We start from the raw sequence: 21,424 nt of genomic DNA, 5'->3' as shown, positions 1-21,424 counted from the left end.
CCTCTAAAGAGTACATTATACCCCCTATCCTGAAGAACAGATACAGAAATCAAATTCATACCCAAGCCTGGCACATATAACACATCATGAAGCGGAATTATTTTTCCATTCTCCCTTTGAAACTGAACAGTCCCTTTCCCAACAGGGTTGAGTTTGGACAAGTTTCCCATAGAAATTTGGATGTTGGTGTCCTCCTTGTAACTGGAGAAGTACTCTCTAACTCCTGTCATATGAAATGACACCTCACTATCTATATACCAAACACACTGTGAGGTTGAGCTAACCATACAAGCTATGAGTGCAAACTCATTTTCCATTCTACTGGAGAGTTCTTCCACACTTGCTGAAGCTGCCACTTGCTTCTTACCCTTCTTCCTCTCTGGGCAATCACTGACATAGTGGCCAAACTTGTGACATCCAAAGCACTTGACCTTAGAAAGGTCCCTCTTCTTTTCGTTTGGTGAATTTGATCCTTCGCTAGATCCCTTCTTTGCTTTCCCTTTACCCGCTAGGGCAACGTTCTCTTGTTCCACCTCATTTTTTTGACACTTGTTGGCTCCATTGACAAGACTTAGTCTAAACTCCTCCTGAGTGAAATCAGTCCATAGTCGATCCCAACTCGGTAAAGTATCTCGTCCACTAACAACTTGAACAAAGACACTCCATTGTTTAGTAAACCCATTTACGTCTATTCTCACTAGCTCCTCATCACTAGGGCTATCTCCAACAGGTACTAACTCGTCTTTGACAAGTTTGAACCTGGTGAGGTAACTTGTGACATCTTCTCCCTAATTCATTCGGGTATTCTTTAGCTTCTCTCTAAGAATCAACTTCCTATTGGTGGTAGCATTCTGGTATAGATTCAGAATGGCATCCCACATCTTCTTCGCTGTATCTAGCTCTGCGATATGTGGAACAATATGATCCTTGACACCATCAAAGATAATTCTCCTCGCTTTGGCATCGTCCTTCCTATATGATGCAGGCTGTGTTGCATCCATTGGTACAGATACAACACTGGTAGCATAATCTTTGATACCATTCTCTTCCAACAATAAAGAAATTATGGCATTCCAGACACCAAAATTTGAAGCACCATCAAATCTATCCTGATCTCAACAAACCAGCTGAAGCCATCTCAAGGGTTTAAAGCAATAATAAATCTAAAAAAATCAAAATTTATTTCCTAAGGCAAAACTCTTCTACCCTTAACAATGCTCTAATACCATGTGAAAAATTTAACTATTGCAATCACTGATTATTAATTTCCTATCATAAACGATTATTAAACTGCTGAAAATAAATTCTCAGCTAATATCGAAAAATAACACAACTGCAACTTCACTTATAAAATACGAAAAGAAATGCGCAACACAATGAACACAATATTTTCAAACAAATTGTCTCTGAAAAAACCCCTAAAGAAAAACCAATTCTACAGATGAAAAATTATATTAAACTTAAGCAAATCAAGAGATACAAAATTCTTTGCCTCTTACTGGTAGAATTCCGACAACCTCCTAATTTATCCCGCTGATATTCCCCACTACTATTCCCACGCTAACACTACGCCCTTGCTAACACTACAAGACTATTTGCTAACACTGCAAACTTACAAACTCATTTGCTAGCACTGTAAATGTTTCTCCAAAATTCATGTTCTCCAAATACCCCCCTGACCTCCTTTTATACTACTCTTGTTGGTAAACCAACCGCCGAGATTGATTTACAATCGACAATTGAGATTAAAACAACTTAACAACCCTAACCAAGTCGATTTCTAGCTATTTCCAAAAGTGGTCAATTAATTAACAAATATTTGTTTCTAATCTAACCAATTAGTTAGCAAAACAATTACTTGCTAAATAATAGCAAATGGACGAACAGCTGTCCAAAGCTAACAAAACTAGCATTTTTTTCGGTTTCCCTTTTTTTGTAGTGTTTACAACTAGGAGAATGGTAGAATATTTAGTTGATTGTAGTTGTATTGCATTCTTGTAAACTACATAAATATGCAGCACCGTAATGTATGGAAAATCTTGCTCATAATTAAATAGGCCGTTGCTCTTAAAAACCCGCATGAGATTTCTATAAAGACACAGCTTGTTAGACAAGACCTATAATACGTTACATAAAAACATGGAGTTGAGAAAATCTATTGACTAAAAGGATTGACATAGTGGATTGAAATTGACAAACCATGACCTGCCACTCCGGAGCTCGCTATGTCTATATATTGAACGTTGGCAATGCTGAAAAGATCAGAGAGTTTATGTAAAGATATGTTGGATTGTTGGAACTTCTTTACAATCTTGGTATAGCACTTTGGTGAAGTAATTTGAAATCTCGTATTTGTAATTTCAACTTAAGTTGATATAGTGAATGACAATAAATTTCTTGCTTGGTTTTTCTCAAGACAGTTTTCTCAGGGTAAATTTCTAAGTTCACACATCTGTTTCTTCTCTATTATTTATATTTATTGGTTCAATCTTCATCAAAAATTCTCATATTTGGAATCTAGGCTTCACTCTGTTAAAAATGTGTCTTCCAATCATGAGTTCCTATGAACATTTTGAGATTCTCCTTGAAATTCCTTGTAGAACTCCAAGGTGCAAAACAATCCTATAAACAATGCATTTACCAATCCAAGTAAATTGATTCTTCTTGCCAGGGGGGTAAACTCCGTCTTCAGCATCTGATCAAGATTTACAAGAAAAATCCAGTGGAGAACATTCTCTTAATCATGAAAGTTCAGATGGTTTATATGTGGTCATAAAGTTTAACAACTATTCACAAATGCAAAATAAAATGCAGGTGCACTTGGGACAAATAAGAACTGAAACACAAAATTCTAAAACTGTATGTGTTTCATGCATAGCATGCACTGGAAGGGTGCGAGTAAAACAGTCTCTTCTCAGTTTTGCCTATGATCGCTTTTGTTTGATGATGCTATGAATAAAGAAAAAAGTATACAATCACTTTACAGGAATTGACATTTAAGGAATAAACCTTCACAGTTCACAACCAATCACCTCTCTAAACTCTCTTAAATTTTGGCTGTTGCCCGGAGAGGAAAGAAAATGGTCACTGTTCATAAGAAAAGAGCAACTCTTGGATGTATTTAAAAAATCCACTCAAAACAACCACGTCTGCCTTCATCATACCGTGTACTATAAGACTGCCATATCGATCTTTGATGTTTTAACAAACCTACAGACTGACAAAAACTACCATGCATTGTGCTTAGGTTTCTGGAAAACTCTATATTTTTTAAATCAAATAATAAACACAATTGTTTCCAGAAACTCGTGCACACATCTTAATGGACAGTGGAAAGATTATGCCTACCAATACAATTAATTATGTAGTCAAAACCTAAGAATTATAGTAGTCAAATTCCCCAAATATATTTTCATGGTAAGAGTTTCTCAAATTAAATTTTACCATTCAATTAAAATATTTTTACACAATATTAATTAAGGGTGTACCAAAAGACATCTCTCTTCTAACCAAGTTAAAAGTAGATTTCCAAACAATTATTATATTTTTCCCACATCCATCTCTGCCCAACATGCATTGTTTTAACTTTTTCAAGACATGATTGATGATTTTATAAGCAGCAAACAAGAAATCAAATCAGTCAAAGATATTGATTGAAACCACCAAATATCATATGGAAATGCTAAACAAATTTAACTATTAAAAATTAAAAATTTACTTTGACCCGCTCTTCACTTATCTAGTTGAACAGTGCACTAAAATGCTTATAACAGAATAAAAACAAATGCTGCAGTCTACATTTAATTATCCTGCAAGGACATCATTATTTTATCCTCATCAGTACACACATTGGTACAGATGAACAACAGTAGTCTAAAAGTGGTGAAATCAAAGCAAGCTTAGATTCAGACAAAGCCTCAATCTTCCTCTCGTTCAGGGGGTAAACCACATGGCAGCAACATTTTCTGCAGAAAACAAATATTTTATTAAATTGGTAACATAAAAATCTCAGCATCATAATTCACAATATCCAGATAGAAAAACAATAGAATAAAATGTATGCCCATTATAATTTAGTGCAGCTACCAAATCCTCCCCAAAAGGGCCTTGCCTTAAATTAAATATTACACGCCATCTTTGTCTATAGTATATACAATGTTTCATTATCGAGACATCATTACAATTGTAAAAGACTGTATAATAGTCACATGAGAAGTTCATGCTCACTGAAGTATTCTTCCTATTTAAGGACTTCCCCAGGAATGATCTCTATATTTCCAGTTTCTGTGTACCTTTTTTGCATTATGTGTCTAAAATGGTCACTGTATGATGTCAGGGGCCTAATAAACAATTTATGTTAATAAATCACCATCTGTGATGAAGAAAAACAGTGGTTCAAGATCTTTGCAGGGTTGTCTAATCCATAAGTTGATGGCCCCCAATTAGTATGACCATCAGAATTTATGGATCACATCTCCCATTCACCAAAGAAGAGAAAGATTTAAACTGGGCAAAAAGATACCAGTGCTTTGACATAGGTTGCTACATAAGATAAGCTGGTCTCTATAGTTATGGAAGGATGCTTATTAATTTTGGAAGAGCAATTAGAAACAACAGGCTAAACAAACTACATAGCTTGAAGTCTCCTCTTCTGCTAAAATTATTTCTTACAGTTTAACCATACTGTGCAAATGTATGAATTAGATTACATGTAGGCCGATAAAGGCAAGGTGGAGAGTTGGACATGCAGCACTGTTTGGACCTAGCAGTGGTAGTAATTGATCTCGGTCCATCCAGGGGTGTATGGCCATGACTTGCAATGCCGTAGGCTCCAACCTACTAGAGGCTCCAACCCCTATGTTTATGAGCACCAACTCGCCGGAAGCTCCAACACCAACCTACTGGAAGCATCAATCCCCACTATTGTCTCCGTGAGCACCAATTCACTGCACACAAACTTCTTTTCCACCTTGACAATGTTGCTTACTCTACTGACGATGGAGATCTTTAGCACACAACACTTTCTATTTATATTTGTATGGCTCTTTATCTTCAGCACTAACACCCTTCTTATTTTTCTTCACAAATCTGAATATAATCTTTTCTCTTCTCATTTTATATCTATATAATCTTCAACATTTATAATTTATCTGCATATTTTTACCTCTTCAGATGTTCTCTATATTCTTATTACCCTTCTATTTCATACTTGAATTTTATATATATATAATAATAAAATATACACACACACACACACTAAGATATCAATTCGTCCTGGCCCAGGGTGGATGCGGAAGCTGGTGCGTGCGGATGTCTAGTGTGTCTGAAAGCCCAGTGGATGCCAGCAGGATGGATGCAGGGTGGAAGGACCATTTACCTTCTCTGTTTTCTCAAAGCTTCAATTGAAATCCTACTCCATTTAATCTGCTCCGTCTTTGTTGAGATCTGTCGATGAGCTTTGATAAGCCAAAGTTAGAAAGCTTGGCTGTGAATTGATCGTCAACTCCCGCCACTATATCCTCCAAGACAATAAGATCGGCTCTACTCCCCAACCAAGTAACCAACCTCTACATGCAGATGCTCCCTGTAATCTCATTTTCTACCCCACGAAACTTTTTTTTGAGCATGGGCTAAGACGGAGAGTCTAGTAGAAATAGCGATTTGAATGGAAAGTGAGGAGAAATACAGCAAACTGCAACTTTTATAATCATCACTTCCATTTTTTTTATTGTTTAAGTTTTTTAAATAAAATTTTACTTATAAAATTTAAAACTATTAAGAATATTATATTATATAGATAATATTTATATATATGTAATATATAGTAGTATTATATATAATGTTTAGTAATATTATGTATATACTAATATTTAGCAATATTAGCCGAAGCCCTATATATTATATTAATAAAATAAAGTAAGAGTGCAAAGTCTCCATTCAAGTGGACACTGCTAGGAAAGAACGGAAAAAGAAAACCTCCAATCTTGCCCAAGACAAAGTCCAATACCTATCAAATGAGTGATCTCTCTCTGAATTCTTCCAGAGATGGTATTTGATTAATATAATTCCTTAAATTTATAAGCAGTTGCCTTAGAATTGATGGAATTGAGTCATAATTCGATTTGAGGAAGTTTGCCGCTTCAGAAATTTTCTGGAATTCATCCGACCATACTTCATGTTTAAGATATCTCCATCCTTGCACTGCAAATAGACTTCTTGGCCAAGATCAAAGTTAGTAGACACCATATCTCAGAATATGTATTTAGAAAGAAAAGGAAAATACTTTTTTAGTTCTTTTAGTAACTAGATTATAGATTTGTGTTTAACTGTAGTAGGAATTTAACGTTACAATCTTTATTTTCAAGTTTGTATATTCTCTTAATATCATTAAATTTGGTATTTTATCATTCCAAAGATTTGAAGTATGATGACTAGATTTTTAAAATTAATTTCATAAACAGCCTATCTCCTTTGGTAGCTTTTTGGTTTTCATAATTTTCAAAGATGTCTAAATTTTGTAAATATTTATTATTTTCTATTAACAAATATTAAAGTTTTGATGATACAAACCAGGTTATGGGATACTTAAATCATCTCAAGTATTTGCTAAAATGGTATCAAGATTTTGAATGTAGGGAGCCTTGAAAAGTCTTTTGCATAGTAGTGCTGTGGCCACTTTATCAGGGTCTACTTGTAAAGCCAAACCAATAAACATTGCAGGGATATCCAAGTTAACCATGTATCTATCCTCATTATTGATAAATTCTTAGCCCAAAACTCTACGGACAGTTTGTACAACTAGAAAATGTTGAGCTAGCATTATGCTTTTCAGTCCTCGGTCATCAATGGACAATCATAGGCGATTTGAATCAGCAGACCCTAGCTCTTCATAGGAGTAGACATTGTATCTACCTAGCTACGATATCGTTCATAAACGTAAGGTCATTTAATAGGATTGTTTGTGTTGTTTGGAAGGTGAACAGCCATAGTTTGCAAACTCGGACTCAGAGAGTACTCGGCAAGCCCAAAATTTTCAACTCAGAAAAAACTCGGCATATACTCGACAAAAACTCCAGGAAAACTTGGCAACTCGGAAAGTTCAAAAATTTAAAATCTCTTAAAGAAACCTTTTTTTTTTGTAGAATACAATTACAAAATGTATTAAATTAGTAATTGACATTTCAATAGAGAAAATGTGTAATGTAATAGCACTAAAATTATGAATTATGTGAAAAATGCATCTAATCCAATGTTTTCTCTACATCAACATTTTTACCTACATTTTTTTACATCTATAAATACGCGAGAGTTAAACTTGAGAGTACTCGCCCAGCAAAAGAACTTGGGAGTACTCGGCAACTCTAAGAGTACTCAAAGAGTTTGCAAACAATGGATGAACCGAAACATGCCCAAGACGCACCATTCAAAATTTGTTACTGCATTCTAGTTAGGTAGTTAGATTGGCTATCAGATATATTGTTTAATTTGTCATCCTAATACTCTTTTGATATATATATATACTATCAGCCCCAGCATTTGCTAAAATGTCAGCTTGTTTGTTACCTTCCCTATATATGTGTTGCATTTGAATCAACTCTAATATGTCTGATAATTTTAACACCTTTTCTAATCTTGAATTGAGTTGCCAATTTGGGGTAGCTTTTTTGCTTAATACATTTAGAATGTTTTGGGAATCGCCTTCAATAATTAGCTATTTGATTCCTAGTTCCAAACTCAAATTCAGCCCTTCTATAAGTGCCTCCATTTCAGCTGTATTGTTAGTAGTCTTCCCCAAGTATTTAGCACGTTTTACTTATTACGATAATAGATAATTGTCTATTATTAGTTAATGGTAATCTATTGTAAATATCTAGTTAGCTTTCGCTTTTTTAGCTTTCTCTGTTAGAATAGAGGGTTTCTATTTTTTACGATCGTGTTTCCTAAGGAAACATCGTTTTATTCTTTTGTATATGACCTTTCGGTCTCTGTTAATAACAAGCAAGTATTTTACCAATTACTTCTGTAATATGGTATCAAAGCCAATACTTCAAATTTTTTCAAAAAAATATATAATTTCTTTTGAAATTATTTGTTAAAAAAATTGTGATTATTTCTGAGTTTTCTTGTTTCACAAAAACCCAGCTAGGGTTTTTGTTCGAATTTTGGAGAATCATCAAATTTGTGTGAAAATCACACCAGTAAAAGATTCAGCTAGGGTTTTTCAGCAAAATAAATCATCGAATTAGTTTGAAAATCTCCAAAACGTGATTGTTCGTGTGTGCCGAACTGGTGTCTCTTCCTGTGTGTGCCAAACTTTGGAGCCGTTTTTTGTTGATATAACGCAGCTCACAATTCTGCATTTCTGCGATTTTAGGGTGAAGACTTTGTTCATTTTGAGCTGTCCTTGCAAAAAATGCCTCTTCCAGCACTAGCGTTGTCCATTTTCGGGCTTTTTTTTACAGCATTCTGCCATTTTTCTACAAACTTGAGCTTTCGTGGCTGCCGACTGCATTTTTCGAAACCCTAACTTTTTACCTTCAAAAAAAATTGATTACAGTTTCTTGCTGGGTTTTTCGAGCGCTCAACTAAGTTGATCATCCATTTTTTCTAGGTGCCTCATTTTTTGAGCTCTCTTCTAGGTCACTCTTTGAATTTTTTGACTCTTTCATTGTTTGCCTCGAAGAACGTGCCTCCAAAGATTTTCATGGTTTTTCATTGAAAAACGTGCCATGGCATCTCTGACAAACATTATGCTCAAGCACAATTCCATATTCAATGGTTGGAATTATGGCACTTGGAAATAGCAGATCATCACCATTTTTGAATATCGAAACACTAATCAACTTGTACTGGGTGTTATGAAGCGTCCGACTGCTCCTGGTTCTAATCAGGATATATAGGATCTAAATAATCGAGAGGCAATAATGCTTCTCAAATTATTTGTGGCTGATGATCAGCTTTCTTAGATTCCATCCAACAAAACAGCTGTCAAGATCTAGACAGATCTCAAAGGTCTTCATGAGACTTCTGACAAAAGCAGAGCTTTCTTTCTAAAGAACACTCTATTTTCTATTGTAATGGATGAGCACACCTCACTCCAAGCACACCTAAATCGGATTCAAGAAATACCTGCCATCAGTCACAAGATGCAGGAAGAGGATATTGTGGTTATCACTCTTCGGAGTTTACCAAAGTCCTATGAACATTTTATCGAGACTCTCAACATCACGTCTTCTAGTGTTAATTTGAAGTTCACCAATCTATGCACACTGTTGCTTTAGCAAGATCGGTGGAAGCAATAGTTTGGTAGCAGCTCCAGTTCCAACTCCACAAAGCAAGCCTTTACTGCAAAATCCTTTCAGGAGGATAAAGGCAAGTTTTAGCAACCATCTCAGAAGAAGTCTTCTGCTCCAACATCAAATGGTTCCTGAAAAAAGAACATTCAATGCAACTACTACCACAAGTTTGGACACATGAAGGTTGAATGTCAGAAATGCTTAACTGCACAATCTAAGCAATCAGGTTCGCAGCCCAACGCGAACAATGCAAAGCACACTGAGCAAGCGGAATCTACATTTTATGCCTTCATGGCTAAAAGACCTACAGATCATGTGAAGTCGTCTGCTTGGTACATTGGTTCAGGTGCCTCTCGTCATTTCACTCACCGCAGAGACTAGTTTACTGACTACCAGCCTTATTCAGATTGTTATTTAAGGTGCAAGAGAAGAGTACCTATGGCCACTCTATTATTTCTGCGGCCTTATGGCCACTCCTCCTGTTCTTGGGTCCAAGTATTTTCTGTTATTTGTTGATGATTTTAGTAGAAAAATGTGGGTGTATTTCCTTAAAAAGAAACCAGATGCATTTCATGTATTTCAGAAGTTTAAACTTTTAGTTGAAAGAGTCTGGAAATCTATTATTACTCTTAGATCAAACAATGTGGGGGAATTTTGTTCTAATGTTTTCTCCAGCTTCTTGGATACACATGGCATCAAATGCCAATTAACCACACCCCACACGCCACAACAAAACAGTGTAGTTGAACGTTGGAATCGGGCAATCATCGAGATAGCTTAATCCATGCTCAAACACAAACATGTTCCAAAGAAGTTTTGGGCAGAAGCAGTTAACATTGCAGTTTATCTGTTGAACTAGTCACCCTAAGTGGCGATCAAAGGTAAAACTCCAGAAGAGGCCCGGTCAAGTCGCAAGCCCACAATTAGTCACCTAAAGGTTTTTGGCTCCCTTGCTTTTGCTTGGATCCCTAATGCATCACGCACCAAGTTGGATGCCAAGAGTCAAAAGCTCATGCTTGTTGGATACAACAGTCTTCACAAAGCCTACCACCTGATCGATGTTGAGACATTTCGTCTCATCTACAGTCATGATGTAGTCTTTGATGAGCAACGAGGATCTTTCATCCCTATTTCTCATGTTCCTGATCCAGCAGACCAGCCTATGAAGGCTCATGATTTGGGAGTTCGACTTCCATTAGGTCCACCTAATGGGAGGGCTCCAGTGGCTCCTGCAACTCCAGTTATACCAGTGATTCATGTACAAACACTTCCAACTTCTCCTACAAGAGCTCCTCACTTTGTATATGCTTCACCTGAGTTTGATCCAGATTATTTTGATGAGGAACCTGACCATCAAGCATCTCCTAATACTAATGTTGTTCATTCTCCTATTCGGCCTAAGTGGTGGGCTAAGACACTTACTGATCTTCGTAATGATGAGCTCATTGATGGGAGAACTACTCGGAAAAAAAGCAAAGCTACAGATTCTGTTAACTTTGCTCTCATGGCCAACATTCATAGTAGTGTGTTTGAACCTCAAACATATTCCGAGGCTAAAGGAATTCTAGAGTGGTAACAAGCGATGCAATTTGAACACCAGAGTCTACTAAAGAACAACACCTGGGTCCTTTCTGATCTTCCACCAGGGAAGAAACCCATTGGCTGCAAATGGGTTGATAAAATCAAATACAAATCGGATGGTACGTTGGATAAGTACAAAGCTCGTTTAGTAGCGAAGGGTTTTTCTCAGCGTCTGGGCATTGATTATGAGGAGACATTTTCTCCTACTACAAAGATGAGCACCATCACATTAGCCCTAGCCATGGCAACACAGTTTGGCTAGAAAGTCCATCAGATGGACATCAAGAGTGCTTTCCTTTATGGTAATCTCCATGAAGAGATCTACATGACGCAGCCTCCTAGTTTCAAGGTTGCTAGTAAAGACCATCAAGTTCTCCGATTGGTAAAAGCTCTCTATGGCTTGAAGCAAAACGCAGCCTCCTAGTTTCAAGGTTGTTGTTAAGACCATCAAGTTCTCCAATTGGTAAAAGCTCTCTATGGCTTGAAGCAAGCCCCTTGGGCATGGTACATCAAAATTGATAAGTACCCCAATGATCAAGGCTTCAAGAGGAGTTCTTTAGACTCAAATCTGTACATGAAGACTACTGACAGTGACATCATCCTTCTGGTTATTTATGTGGATGATTTGATCATCACTAGCAGTTCAGCATCTTTGATTCAAGGGATCAAACATAATTAATGCCAGTCTTTTGATATGACTGACCTTGGGCTCATGAATTATTGCCTAGTTTGGCAACAGTGTTCTAGTATATTCATCTCTCAATCCAAATTTGCTAGGGCCGTGTTAGACAAATTCTATATGCAAGATTGCAAGCCTGCATCTACACCTATGGAGAATGGTCTCAAGTTATCCGTAAAGTCTAATTCTCCTTCCGTTGATGATACTACATACAAGCAACTAGTAGGCAGCCTCATCTCCCTCTACTACTAGGCTTGATATCAACTTCGCAATCATCTATATTTCATGCTTTATGACAGCTCCTACGGCTGATTATTGGATGACAGAAAAGAATGTGCTTCGTTATGCGAAGGGCACTTCAAATTATGGACTTTTGTACTCTTAAAGTTCTAATCCTAAACTCAGCGGGTTCACAAATTCAGATTGGGCAGGCTTTGTTGATGATAAAAAGTCAACTTCTGGATATGTGTTCAGTTTGGTATCTATTGCAGTCACATGGACCAGTAAGTAGCAAGCAGTTTCTCTCTCCTCTATAGAGGCCAAATACAAAGGTACTGTTAAGGCAGGATGTGAAGCTGTTTGGCTTCGTCGGATGCTTGGGGATATGCAAATGTCACTAGTAGGACCGATCCGATGCAATCACATGGACCAGTAAGAAGCAACAGGCAACTTCTCTCTCCTCTATAGAGGCCAAATACAGAGGGACTATTAAAGCAGGATGTGAAGTTGTTTGGCTTCATCGGATGCTTGTGGATATGCAAATGTCACTAGTAGGACCAACTACTCTGTTTGTTGATAACGAAAGCGTTATCAAGTTAGCATGAAATCCAGTCTTCCATGAACGAACCAAGCATGTGGATGTTCACTATCACTACATACAATAGCTGGTTGAGGACGGGACTATAGATTTGTAGTATGTTCCTACCACAGATTAGATTGCAGACATTCTGATCAAACCTCTCGATCCTGATAAGTTTGTCAAATTCAAAGGACAACTTGGTGTTCTAGATAGATTAATCATTAAGGGAGTGTATTACGATAATAGATAATTGTCTATTATTAGTGGATGGTAATCTATTGTAAATATCTAGTTAGCTTTAAGTTAGCTTTCGCTTTTTTTACTTTCTCTATTAGAATAGAATGTTTCTATTATTTACAATCGTCTCCCAAGGAAACATCGTTTTATTCTTTTATATATAATGACCTTTCGGTCTCTGTTAATAACAAACAAGTATTTTACCAATTACTTCCGTAATATTACTATCCATTCATTATTGTCATTGTGGATGATGCATCCAATACCTACATTCCTAGGGTTCCCTCTCGATGCATCGGCAAAATTCAGTTTTGACCAACCTTTAGGTGGAGGACTCCATTTACAATTAGCTCTAGTTGCTTTGTTTGTTTTAGTGTACATCACTACAGGGTTGATTAGTATGCCAATTTTTCTTCATTTCTGCATCCCAAGTAGCAAATGTTCCTTCCTCCTTACAAGAGATTTTGAGATCATTGTTAATGACATCTATGATGCTTGCTTCTATTTTATTCTGAAGAGAAGGTACTAATAGTTCTTGATTCATAAAGATTTTGCAATTCATTTCCTTCCAAATTTCCCATAGTAGGAAGGACAAGGAAACCTTCAATAAGTTATTGTATATTTTGGAGGATCCTACCTTAGACCAACTTTTGAGGTGATTCAAAAGATTACAATGGAGAGTTAATTGCCAGTTCAGTTTGTTACAAAGCCATAACCAACATGTCATAGCAAAGGGACAGTTAAACAAAATATGATCAGCAGTATCTGAATCATTTTTGCGCAGCACACATCTAGAAGGTTCTACAAATCCCTTTTTTTAAATCGGTCTGTTAAGTTTGTTAGATCCATTGATTTCCATTCATATCTAATTGCATGTTCAGAGATGATAATATCTTAATACTCTAAAACTTGTTTACCCCAGAGAGTGAGAATATTTGATGTTAGGAGATAAGTCAGCCTTATTCGAGGCTTGGAATCCATCCCGTGAATCTTCCAAAAAAAGAGTTTATTTACCTTCTCCAATGTCCAAAGTGATATATTTGCTAATAAGGGGTCTACATTGCATCAAAAAAAACCATGTTTTGGAGCCCTAGCGGGTTCAAAGTACGAAAGAGAGATGTTAGATCTGAAGCTGTTAAATGTTTTTGATATAAGATTTTAGCGCATTTCCTATTTCTTTCTTGATACGTCCTCCAAACTAACATACACACACACACACACAAATGCATCCATATGCGTTTGCATCTCCCAAAAAATCATTCTCGTATCCGCTTGTAAATCCACATCTGAACCATTAACTTTGTGTGTGTGTGTGTGTGTGTGTGTGTGTATCAAAGTAACGAGAATCGGAATTGGCAAGGCTGAATCGAATTGTGAATCGGCCATGAATCGACAAATTTAAAAAACCTTTGAAATTTAAAGATTTTAACAATTTAAAACTTTTTTCATGCACCCTTTATTGAATATAACTTAAACATGCTATAACATCATCAAATAGAAGTTAACATACATAAACATGGAACATAAATAATAAATCCATCACATACATAACTACATTACACGTAAAATGTAAATTGTAAGTTGTAGCTCAAGTAAATGAAAATCATAGGATCATAATGATTCAAATCATAGAATGTATGTAAGATGAAGATCCATAGACATCAAATCATAAATGTATGCAAGAATCTAAGATGAACATCCATGAAACATATGTCTATCAGTATCTATAAATAAAATGAAAAAGCAAGGCTCTAGTTCAAGCCTCATCATTTGCCTTCTAGAAAGGCATCTAAGGTAGGTCTTAGAGGACTACTAAGCCATAGCCCCCACATGTAAGATGGGCTCACAAACAACATCACTAGGGTTTGTGTCTGTGCATGCGTGTGTGCGTTTACCAATGCTTGAACGTGCTCTAGCTGCCTCCTCTGCCATGGCCAGAGCTTCAGCCTCTCTATCTACCGAGTCAACTCACTCATTGTCTTCCTCAATGAAGACTTGATCCACAACCTCGGTGAGCCACTCTGATTTTGGATCAATCTCCTCTAGAATGATCGGAGAGGAGTCAGTATCCAAAATCTGTCTCATCCTAAGACAGAGGTTGTAATGAACAAAGACAAGATCATTCAAAATATGTTCTTCCTTCTTGCTAGTTGCAAACTTATGGTTTTTCTTTTTTCTTTTTCTCTCTCACTTTTCCTCTCTTCTACTCATGCTAAACAATTATAAGGCCTTTTAGGGATAGAACAAATAGCAAAGGCGGAAAAAAAAAAATTTTAAAACGTGCTTTTATAAAAAATTGTTCACTTTTTGACTACCCGGGATGCCAATTCTTGGAGGCGGTTAATGTGATTTTTTGCATGAATCAGCGATTCATGCCAAAAAAATCGGCGATCTAAATCACCAACTCCAAAAATATTGGCAGCCATGAATTGAATCGTCAAACTGATTTTCGTTACTATGGTGATTTTTGTTACTATGGTATACACATACACACACACACACACATACTTTGTACTTTTCACTCCATGCACATATACATCATTCTTCAATTTCATCTTTTCTATCAATAACTTTTAAACTCTTATATTGTCCATAAATCTTTTCATCTAATGGCCATGCCCTTCCTTTATACCCAATGACTCTTCATATATTTACTCGCACTTATTATTCATCTAATTTCCAATCTTATATATTAATGTTTATTCATAGTTCTTTTATATATGGCTATATAATAAGTGTAAGATTCCATTATTATCTCTTTAGTTAGCAAAACTGTTGTATTTATCAAATCGTTGTCTTCGCGATTGATTTAATAATCACCTCCACACACCTTCAAACATATTAACCAATGTCTTAATAATTTATTTGCTTGACCGAACCAATGACACCTTAACGACACCTTATTTGCTTGACTAAACCGACTATGATGCCACATGTCAATTCATATTGTACAAATTGATGTAGCACTAGTGCATCATATTGGCATCACTATTTTGTTGAGGGACAAGATCATTGCAAATGTAATAACAATTGATTATTTTTGTGTTCCAAGTCCAAATCCAAATGCATATATATAGTAGTAGAAGAGACATGTCTCTATGTTAATCAATATTGGTTATGTAAGTTAATTTCCATTTAGACATTATTTATTTTATATATATATATATAATGCTTAATCAAATGCAATAATGTTTAACCAATGACCATTAAGGATTAACTCTAGATCAATTCAATCCGATTGAAGCTATAACAATAACACTCCCTATTAGCTAGGGATGATTGTTATAGAACACATTGTGCTCTCAAGCATATAGAGAAATATCATCTCATTATGATATTCTTGGAATGACATATTTAAGCATATCAACATATATCCATCAATTTGGATATAATCCGACTGATGCTATTTCATCAACACTAACTCATTGAGGAAAGATATAAAAAACACAACCATCTCACAAAATGGTGATCTGATTCTGAATAATCTTATCGATCTCACAATCTTGTGATATGAGCACTAGCATCAACACCAAGATGCCTATTAACAAGAATATCATATCCTAGTTCTCTAATTTCTAGCACACGTTGGGACAACACTGCATGTAGTCTATCAGATAACAACCTTGATCTCAGGGACAACAAAGTAGTCTCCACTATGACAAGTATCACAATCTCTGGCACACTCCATGACATCAACTTAATGTAAATTATCGTGATACATTAGTTATCATGATCTCCAGCACATTCTGAGACAACAAGTTAATTAAGTCTATCATGATAATAGATCAAGAACTCAAGAACAACGTATCATGATCTTTGGGACAACAACATAATGTAGTATATCATGATACATTCATTATCATGATCTCTAGCACATTCCAAGACAACAACTCAAAGTAGTCCATCATGATAACAGGTCAAGCCATTGTTAAGATCATCACCTTACAATAGCAACCTCACAAATACAAATATCAATGAAAGATCGTCACCTCTCATGATGTTTTCCAAAAAGTCGTGTAGTAATTCACATGATATCCACCCTGAACCAAGTCAAAGGGTGGATCTACCATAGCTGCTCCCAAAGGGTGGAACAAGGGTTTTCACCTCAAACTTCTCTTTCACAAAGAAGAACATATTACAAGAAATTTCACCTTCTACTTCTCCCTCTCAATCAATACACTTTTTCGGTCCAAGGTGGCTTCTGAGGTTAAAAAAAAAAAAAAGAGTCCCCCTGAATCTGATATCAACCTTCTGATCTCCTCGTACAAGGTTGCCCGCTGATGAAGTGACAAACTCCCTCTTTATAAAATAGGATACTCATAATCTCAACCATCAAAGATATTCACTTCAAGAGCCTTGCTTTATCCAACCTTATCATTAAATGACTAATGAATTTCAAATCACAACTTCTTTGGAGCTACTGCAATAAGATTGACTCTGCTAATATTTGGTAGCATGTATAAAGTGCTAACCTTCTTTTCCTACAAGAACATTCCCAGACATAACGGAAAAGATCAAGGTAGACAACTCTTATAGTATAGATGAAAATACAATTAAGAGAGAGGATACAGTGAGTAGACTAAAGCTAATGAACTTATTTGTGCATCCTTGATACAAATTGCTTAAATGAAGGCCCATATGCATCAAATCGAAAAATTCATCCATGATATAAGAATTTGTCAAACAATGGGAATGCAACATTGGTTATAATTTCTCCCCACAATGTAAAAATTCCTAATTAGTTGCTCTATGTTCGGAGTTCCCACCAATCATGATTTAATCAACCTTATCTCTATATGTATCTATCAATGTATCCGACAACACCTTGAATAGCTTCACAGTTGAAGCAACAAGTTCATTATTGGGAATGATGACATTGGTCATTGTTAATTCAAATGCCCATTGTAACATAATCTGAGAATATGATCGTCATATGGATCCATTAAGATGCCGCCCAAGTTCTTCATTGTCTTAATGTTGAAGATTTAGCTTGTTGACAATCCCCAATTTGATTCTCTTTGCTAATATTTCTCAACTACCTTCCAATTGCTCTTTCTTGACCTCTACTTCATCTTGCAAGAATGTAAGTAGATAAATTGGGTTCTGCATCTTTTATCTCTCATTCTTTCTAGTAAAGCATAGGCTTCAAGCAGTTTACCAGCAATTCCACATCCCATTATCAATGTGTTGAATGCTAAAACACGTGGAATCTTTCTCATGAGTTCCATCTTCTCAAACAACTCTACAGCTTCACACAATTTATTTGCCTTGTAAAGAGCACCAATCATAACGGTACATGTTGCATCATCTAGTGTAGTGCTTTGTTAATTTTATGAAAGAGTTGCCAAGCCATCTCCAATTCGCCCATCTTCACAGAACAATCTTGTATCCTATCTCCTGCAATTCTCTCAGCATGGAAAGAACCGTACTTATTTCATGAGCCTCAATAAGAGCACCAACGGTGATTTCATAAGAAGAAAATAAGTTCTGAAATTTCATCTCTTGTAGTGCATACTACTTACCAAGGGTGTGTATGCACTAAAGGTATCGATTGATTTGGACTAACAGCCCCCACTGCATCCCAATGATCATCATTAGGGAAGAGGAAAGTCTAACTACAATGGTGTGCATGTCCTCTAGTCATGCAAATGTTCTTGAAGAAAATGGCAGTGACGATCTTGCAAACACCCAATTGTTCTACTTAATCCTATTGATGTCAGTTTTGTGCCACTACATAACATATAGCAATTGAATACTTGATATGGAAAATCAAACACTCAACCCTCTCTTGAAAAGTAAATACTCATGAAAAACATGAGAAAAATCCAAAGTTCCTTACACTTGTCCATACTAAATCAGTTATATTAATGTGATTTGCTGGTTAATCACGTAGGCAAGTTTATGTTATTCATTCGAAGATAACTTGGTGGTACTTCGCTTTGCTTGACTTGTTCTTTTCTCCTTGATCACTTTCACTTTCAACTACTCCTACCACTAATTGCTTACTACTCTACGACTACTCCTATGAATGAAGAAATTAGCAAATGGATGGAGATCCAACCAAATGAAAGCTTGCCAGCAGCGCTACCTCTATTGGTGCAATGATTCTAAGGGATACTCTTAGGATTTTCACACTAACATCTATCTTACAACCCAACTTGAAGTACAAGCGGAAAGATGAAATGCAAATAGAACTTGGGAGCGATTGGACTAGATTACCACACAAGACTTCCTAACAAGCTGCTAGGATGCTAGTGGCCTAGTTTATGAATCCCTATCAAACATCCACTAATATCACCATACAACTATCCATCTATTCTTATTCTTGCTTAACAACTTTCTTGAAATAAAATCTATTTTAACAACTTCAATGAAATTTAACTTTAACTATTTGAAGTAGAAACCATGCAATAACACCAAGTGTTCTTAATCACCATGCAAGACACAACAATGATAAAGAAGCAATTTTGGTATTATCTTAAGCAACAATTTTCTTCAACCATTGGAAGTAGAAACCATGCAATAACACCAAGTGTCCCTAATCACCATGCAAGTAACAACAATGATAAGAGAAGCAATTTTGGTATTATCTTAAGCAACAATTTTCTTCAACCCTTTACAAATGAGAGCAAATGGCCTTTTATAGGGGCGAAAATAACAACCAAGGGTAGAGATTAAGAGGCAAAATCAATGATCCAGATCAAATCCCAAAAACCCTAATTAGGGTTGCCATCCCATAGGCCAATGAGAAGATGTCACCTCATCAATGCACCAATGAAAAAAAAAGGAAAAGTGGCAACCAATGAGAAGGCACGAAAACGATAGTCAATCAGAATCAGACACCTATCCTACCCAAAAGAACGGAGAATTTGCCACTTGGACTTTACATAAAATGATCCTCTTATATAATTCTACCCTTTTCTTTCATCTTCTTAGCCAAGGCAATGAACTTGGCTAGCCTCTCATTGACTTCCTTCATGGGAGGGCAAAGCGTGTGCTTCATCTTGAACTCAACTGAATTCATCATGTTTCTCATTGTTTGCAGTGTCTTCTCATGATCCTTCTCATATTCTCTTGCATATCCAATAAAGGCAATGAGGGAGACAAGGTTGCCCAAATGTTTGTTCTTGATAGCAACCTTCCCCAACTCATCCAATCTCGACCCAAACTCTGTCTCATTGATGTTCTCCTCTTTGATATCTTCAAAATCAAGTGCAACCCCAACATCGCTCAACGTGGTTGATATTTAAGTGTCAACACCTGGGCCATGCTATGCAATCTCATTCCATATCTCTTCAAGTATCCTTAATCTAGTGATCGAGGCAACATATCATGACTCCACCGTACTCATTCCTCCTTTGTCCGCCAACTTGGTTCTTTCCAAATATCTCTTTGGTAGCCTGATAACCCCGTAACCTGGGAATGGCTAAGTCCTTGACTGGAAGGAAATCCTTCCAATCCCCTTCAAATGTTATGAATGTCTCTAATAGCCACAATGACCTGAATGTTGAGATAAAGGAAGGCAAGAAATTTTGCCCATCTTGAATTATATCACCGATCCAATCTTTGATTTCGTGCAGCTGAGCCGATATCTCTTATATGTTGTTCCCGTTGTCTTGCAGGAAGGGTTGCCTGATGCAACTGTTGGATAGGCTCGTAATCTCTCCAATACTTGTTTTCGGCCTCCAACTTTACAATCCTCTCGTTTGCCTTCCTCAACCTTTCTCTAATTGAAACCATGCCTTCCTAGATCTCCTCACATTCCATGTCATCCGCAATTCTTCCCAAGTTATGCTCTACTATCTCATACTCCTGGGCTACAATCTCATCCACTACCTTGCTAACCTTTGGTATAGCAATCTGAACTTTTCGGTGACCCTCGTCATCGCTCCTGATTACCTTCGCCACTGTTTTTGCAATTTGTTTTTGTTTCTCACTATCTTCCTTTTCCACTAACCCTTGAATATCTTCAACTGTTCGGCCAGTCACCACCTTGGCTCTTGGCATAAGCATTTGTCTTAACCATAGTGGTGCAGTGCATCTCTCCAAATCTAGATTCAGTTCAACTAGCAAAGCATCAACAACGGCCTCAAGCGTTTGGCTTACTTCCTCAATATCAATTGGCCTATCATCTTCTTCACTAGTATTTGTCGTATCATCTTCATGTTGGTTCTCCAAGAGAGGAGAGTATTCAGTATTGTCACTATAACCACTTGATTCTGAATAAGAGTTCACCTCTATCGCGACCCTTTGTCCACTTGTATTATCCTCTTAGCTCCTAACCTCAATCATACTCTCCCTTGACGGTGTTGCATTTTGTCTCTGCGCTAGAGGCTCCTAATGTTCTTTTCTCAACCTCCAAATTTCTTTTCTTGCCCTTAACTACTCTTTGTTGCTGGCTACTGCCCCCTCTTCAAATTTCAACCTCCTTGCCAAAATCGTCCAACTTCAAGGAAAATCACTGCCCTAGGGCAAAAAGGTCTGCTCCAAATCAGAATTTGCTCCATCTGAATTCGCCCACAATTGCAAAAAAATCAAATCTCAAATCGCCTTGCCTCTCCACTAAAAAAAACGCCATAGCTAGAGGAAAAAATCGCTGCCCTAGGAAAAAAATCAGACCCCAAAATCGCCGCCAACCTTGCAAAAATCAGACCTCCTCCAAATTCGCCTTAGGGCAGAAATCGCCCATCTCCAAGGAAGAAATCGCTGCTCAAAAATGGAAAATCAGACCCTCAAAAATCGCTGCCAAGAAAAAATTTGCCTTCTTAGAAGAAAATCGCTCACCCAAGCAAGAGGAGGTGGGAATGAATGAGAAATAAAAGAGGGGAAGCC

At 36.7% G+C, this 21,424-nt stretch overlaps 1 protein-coding gene across 2 annotated transcripts in view; it reads right to left on the bottom strand.

The window, feature by feature from the left end:
* Positions 1–3,667: 3,667 nt before the first annotated feature.
* LOC149571204 (uncharacterized protein At4g14342) overlaps positions 3,668–21,424 on the bottom strand; it is a 59,998-nt gene continuing 42,241 nt past the window's right edge. For both annotated transcript variants that reach the window (XM_089812781.1, XM_089812782.1), the window contains one exon: positions 3,668–3,965. In XM_089812781.1, the coding sequence (XP_089668907.1) occupies positions 3,918–3,965 (48 nt within the window). In that variant the 3' untranslated portion in view covers positions 3,668–3,917. The remainder of the gene's footprint in view (positions 3,966–21,424) is intronic.

Source organism: Cupressus sempervirens, chromosome 2 (assembly GCF_028749045.1).
Source record: "Cupressus sempervirens isolate cs-2001-9-10 chromosome 2, ASM2874904v1, whole genome shotgun sequence".
In the NCBI taxonomy this organism is placed as follows: domain Eukaryota; kingdom Viridiplantae; phylum Streptophyta; class Pinopsida; order Cupressales; family Cupressaceae; genus Cupressus; species Cupressus sempervirens.
This window is presented reverse-complemented; position numbering and strand designations above follow the sequence as displayed.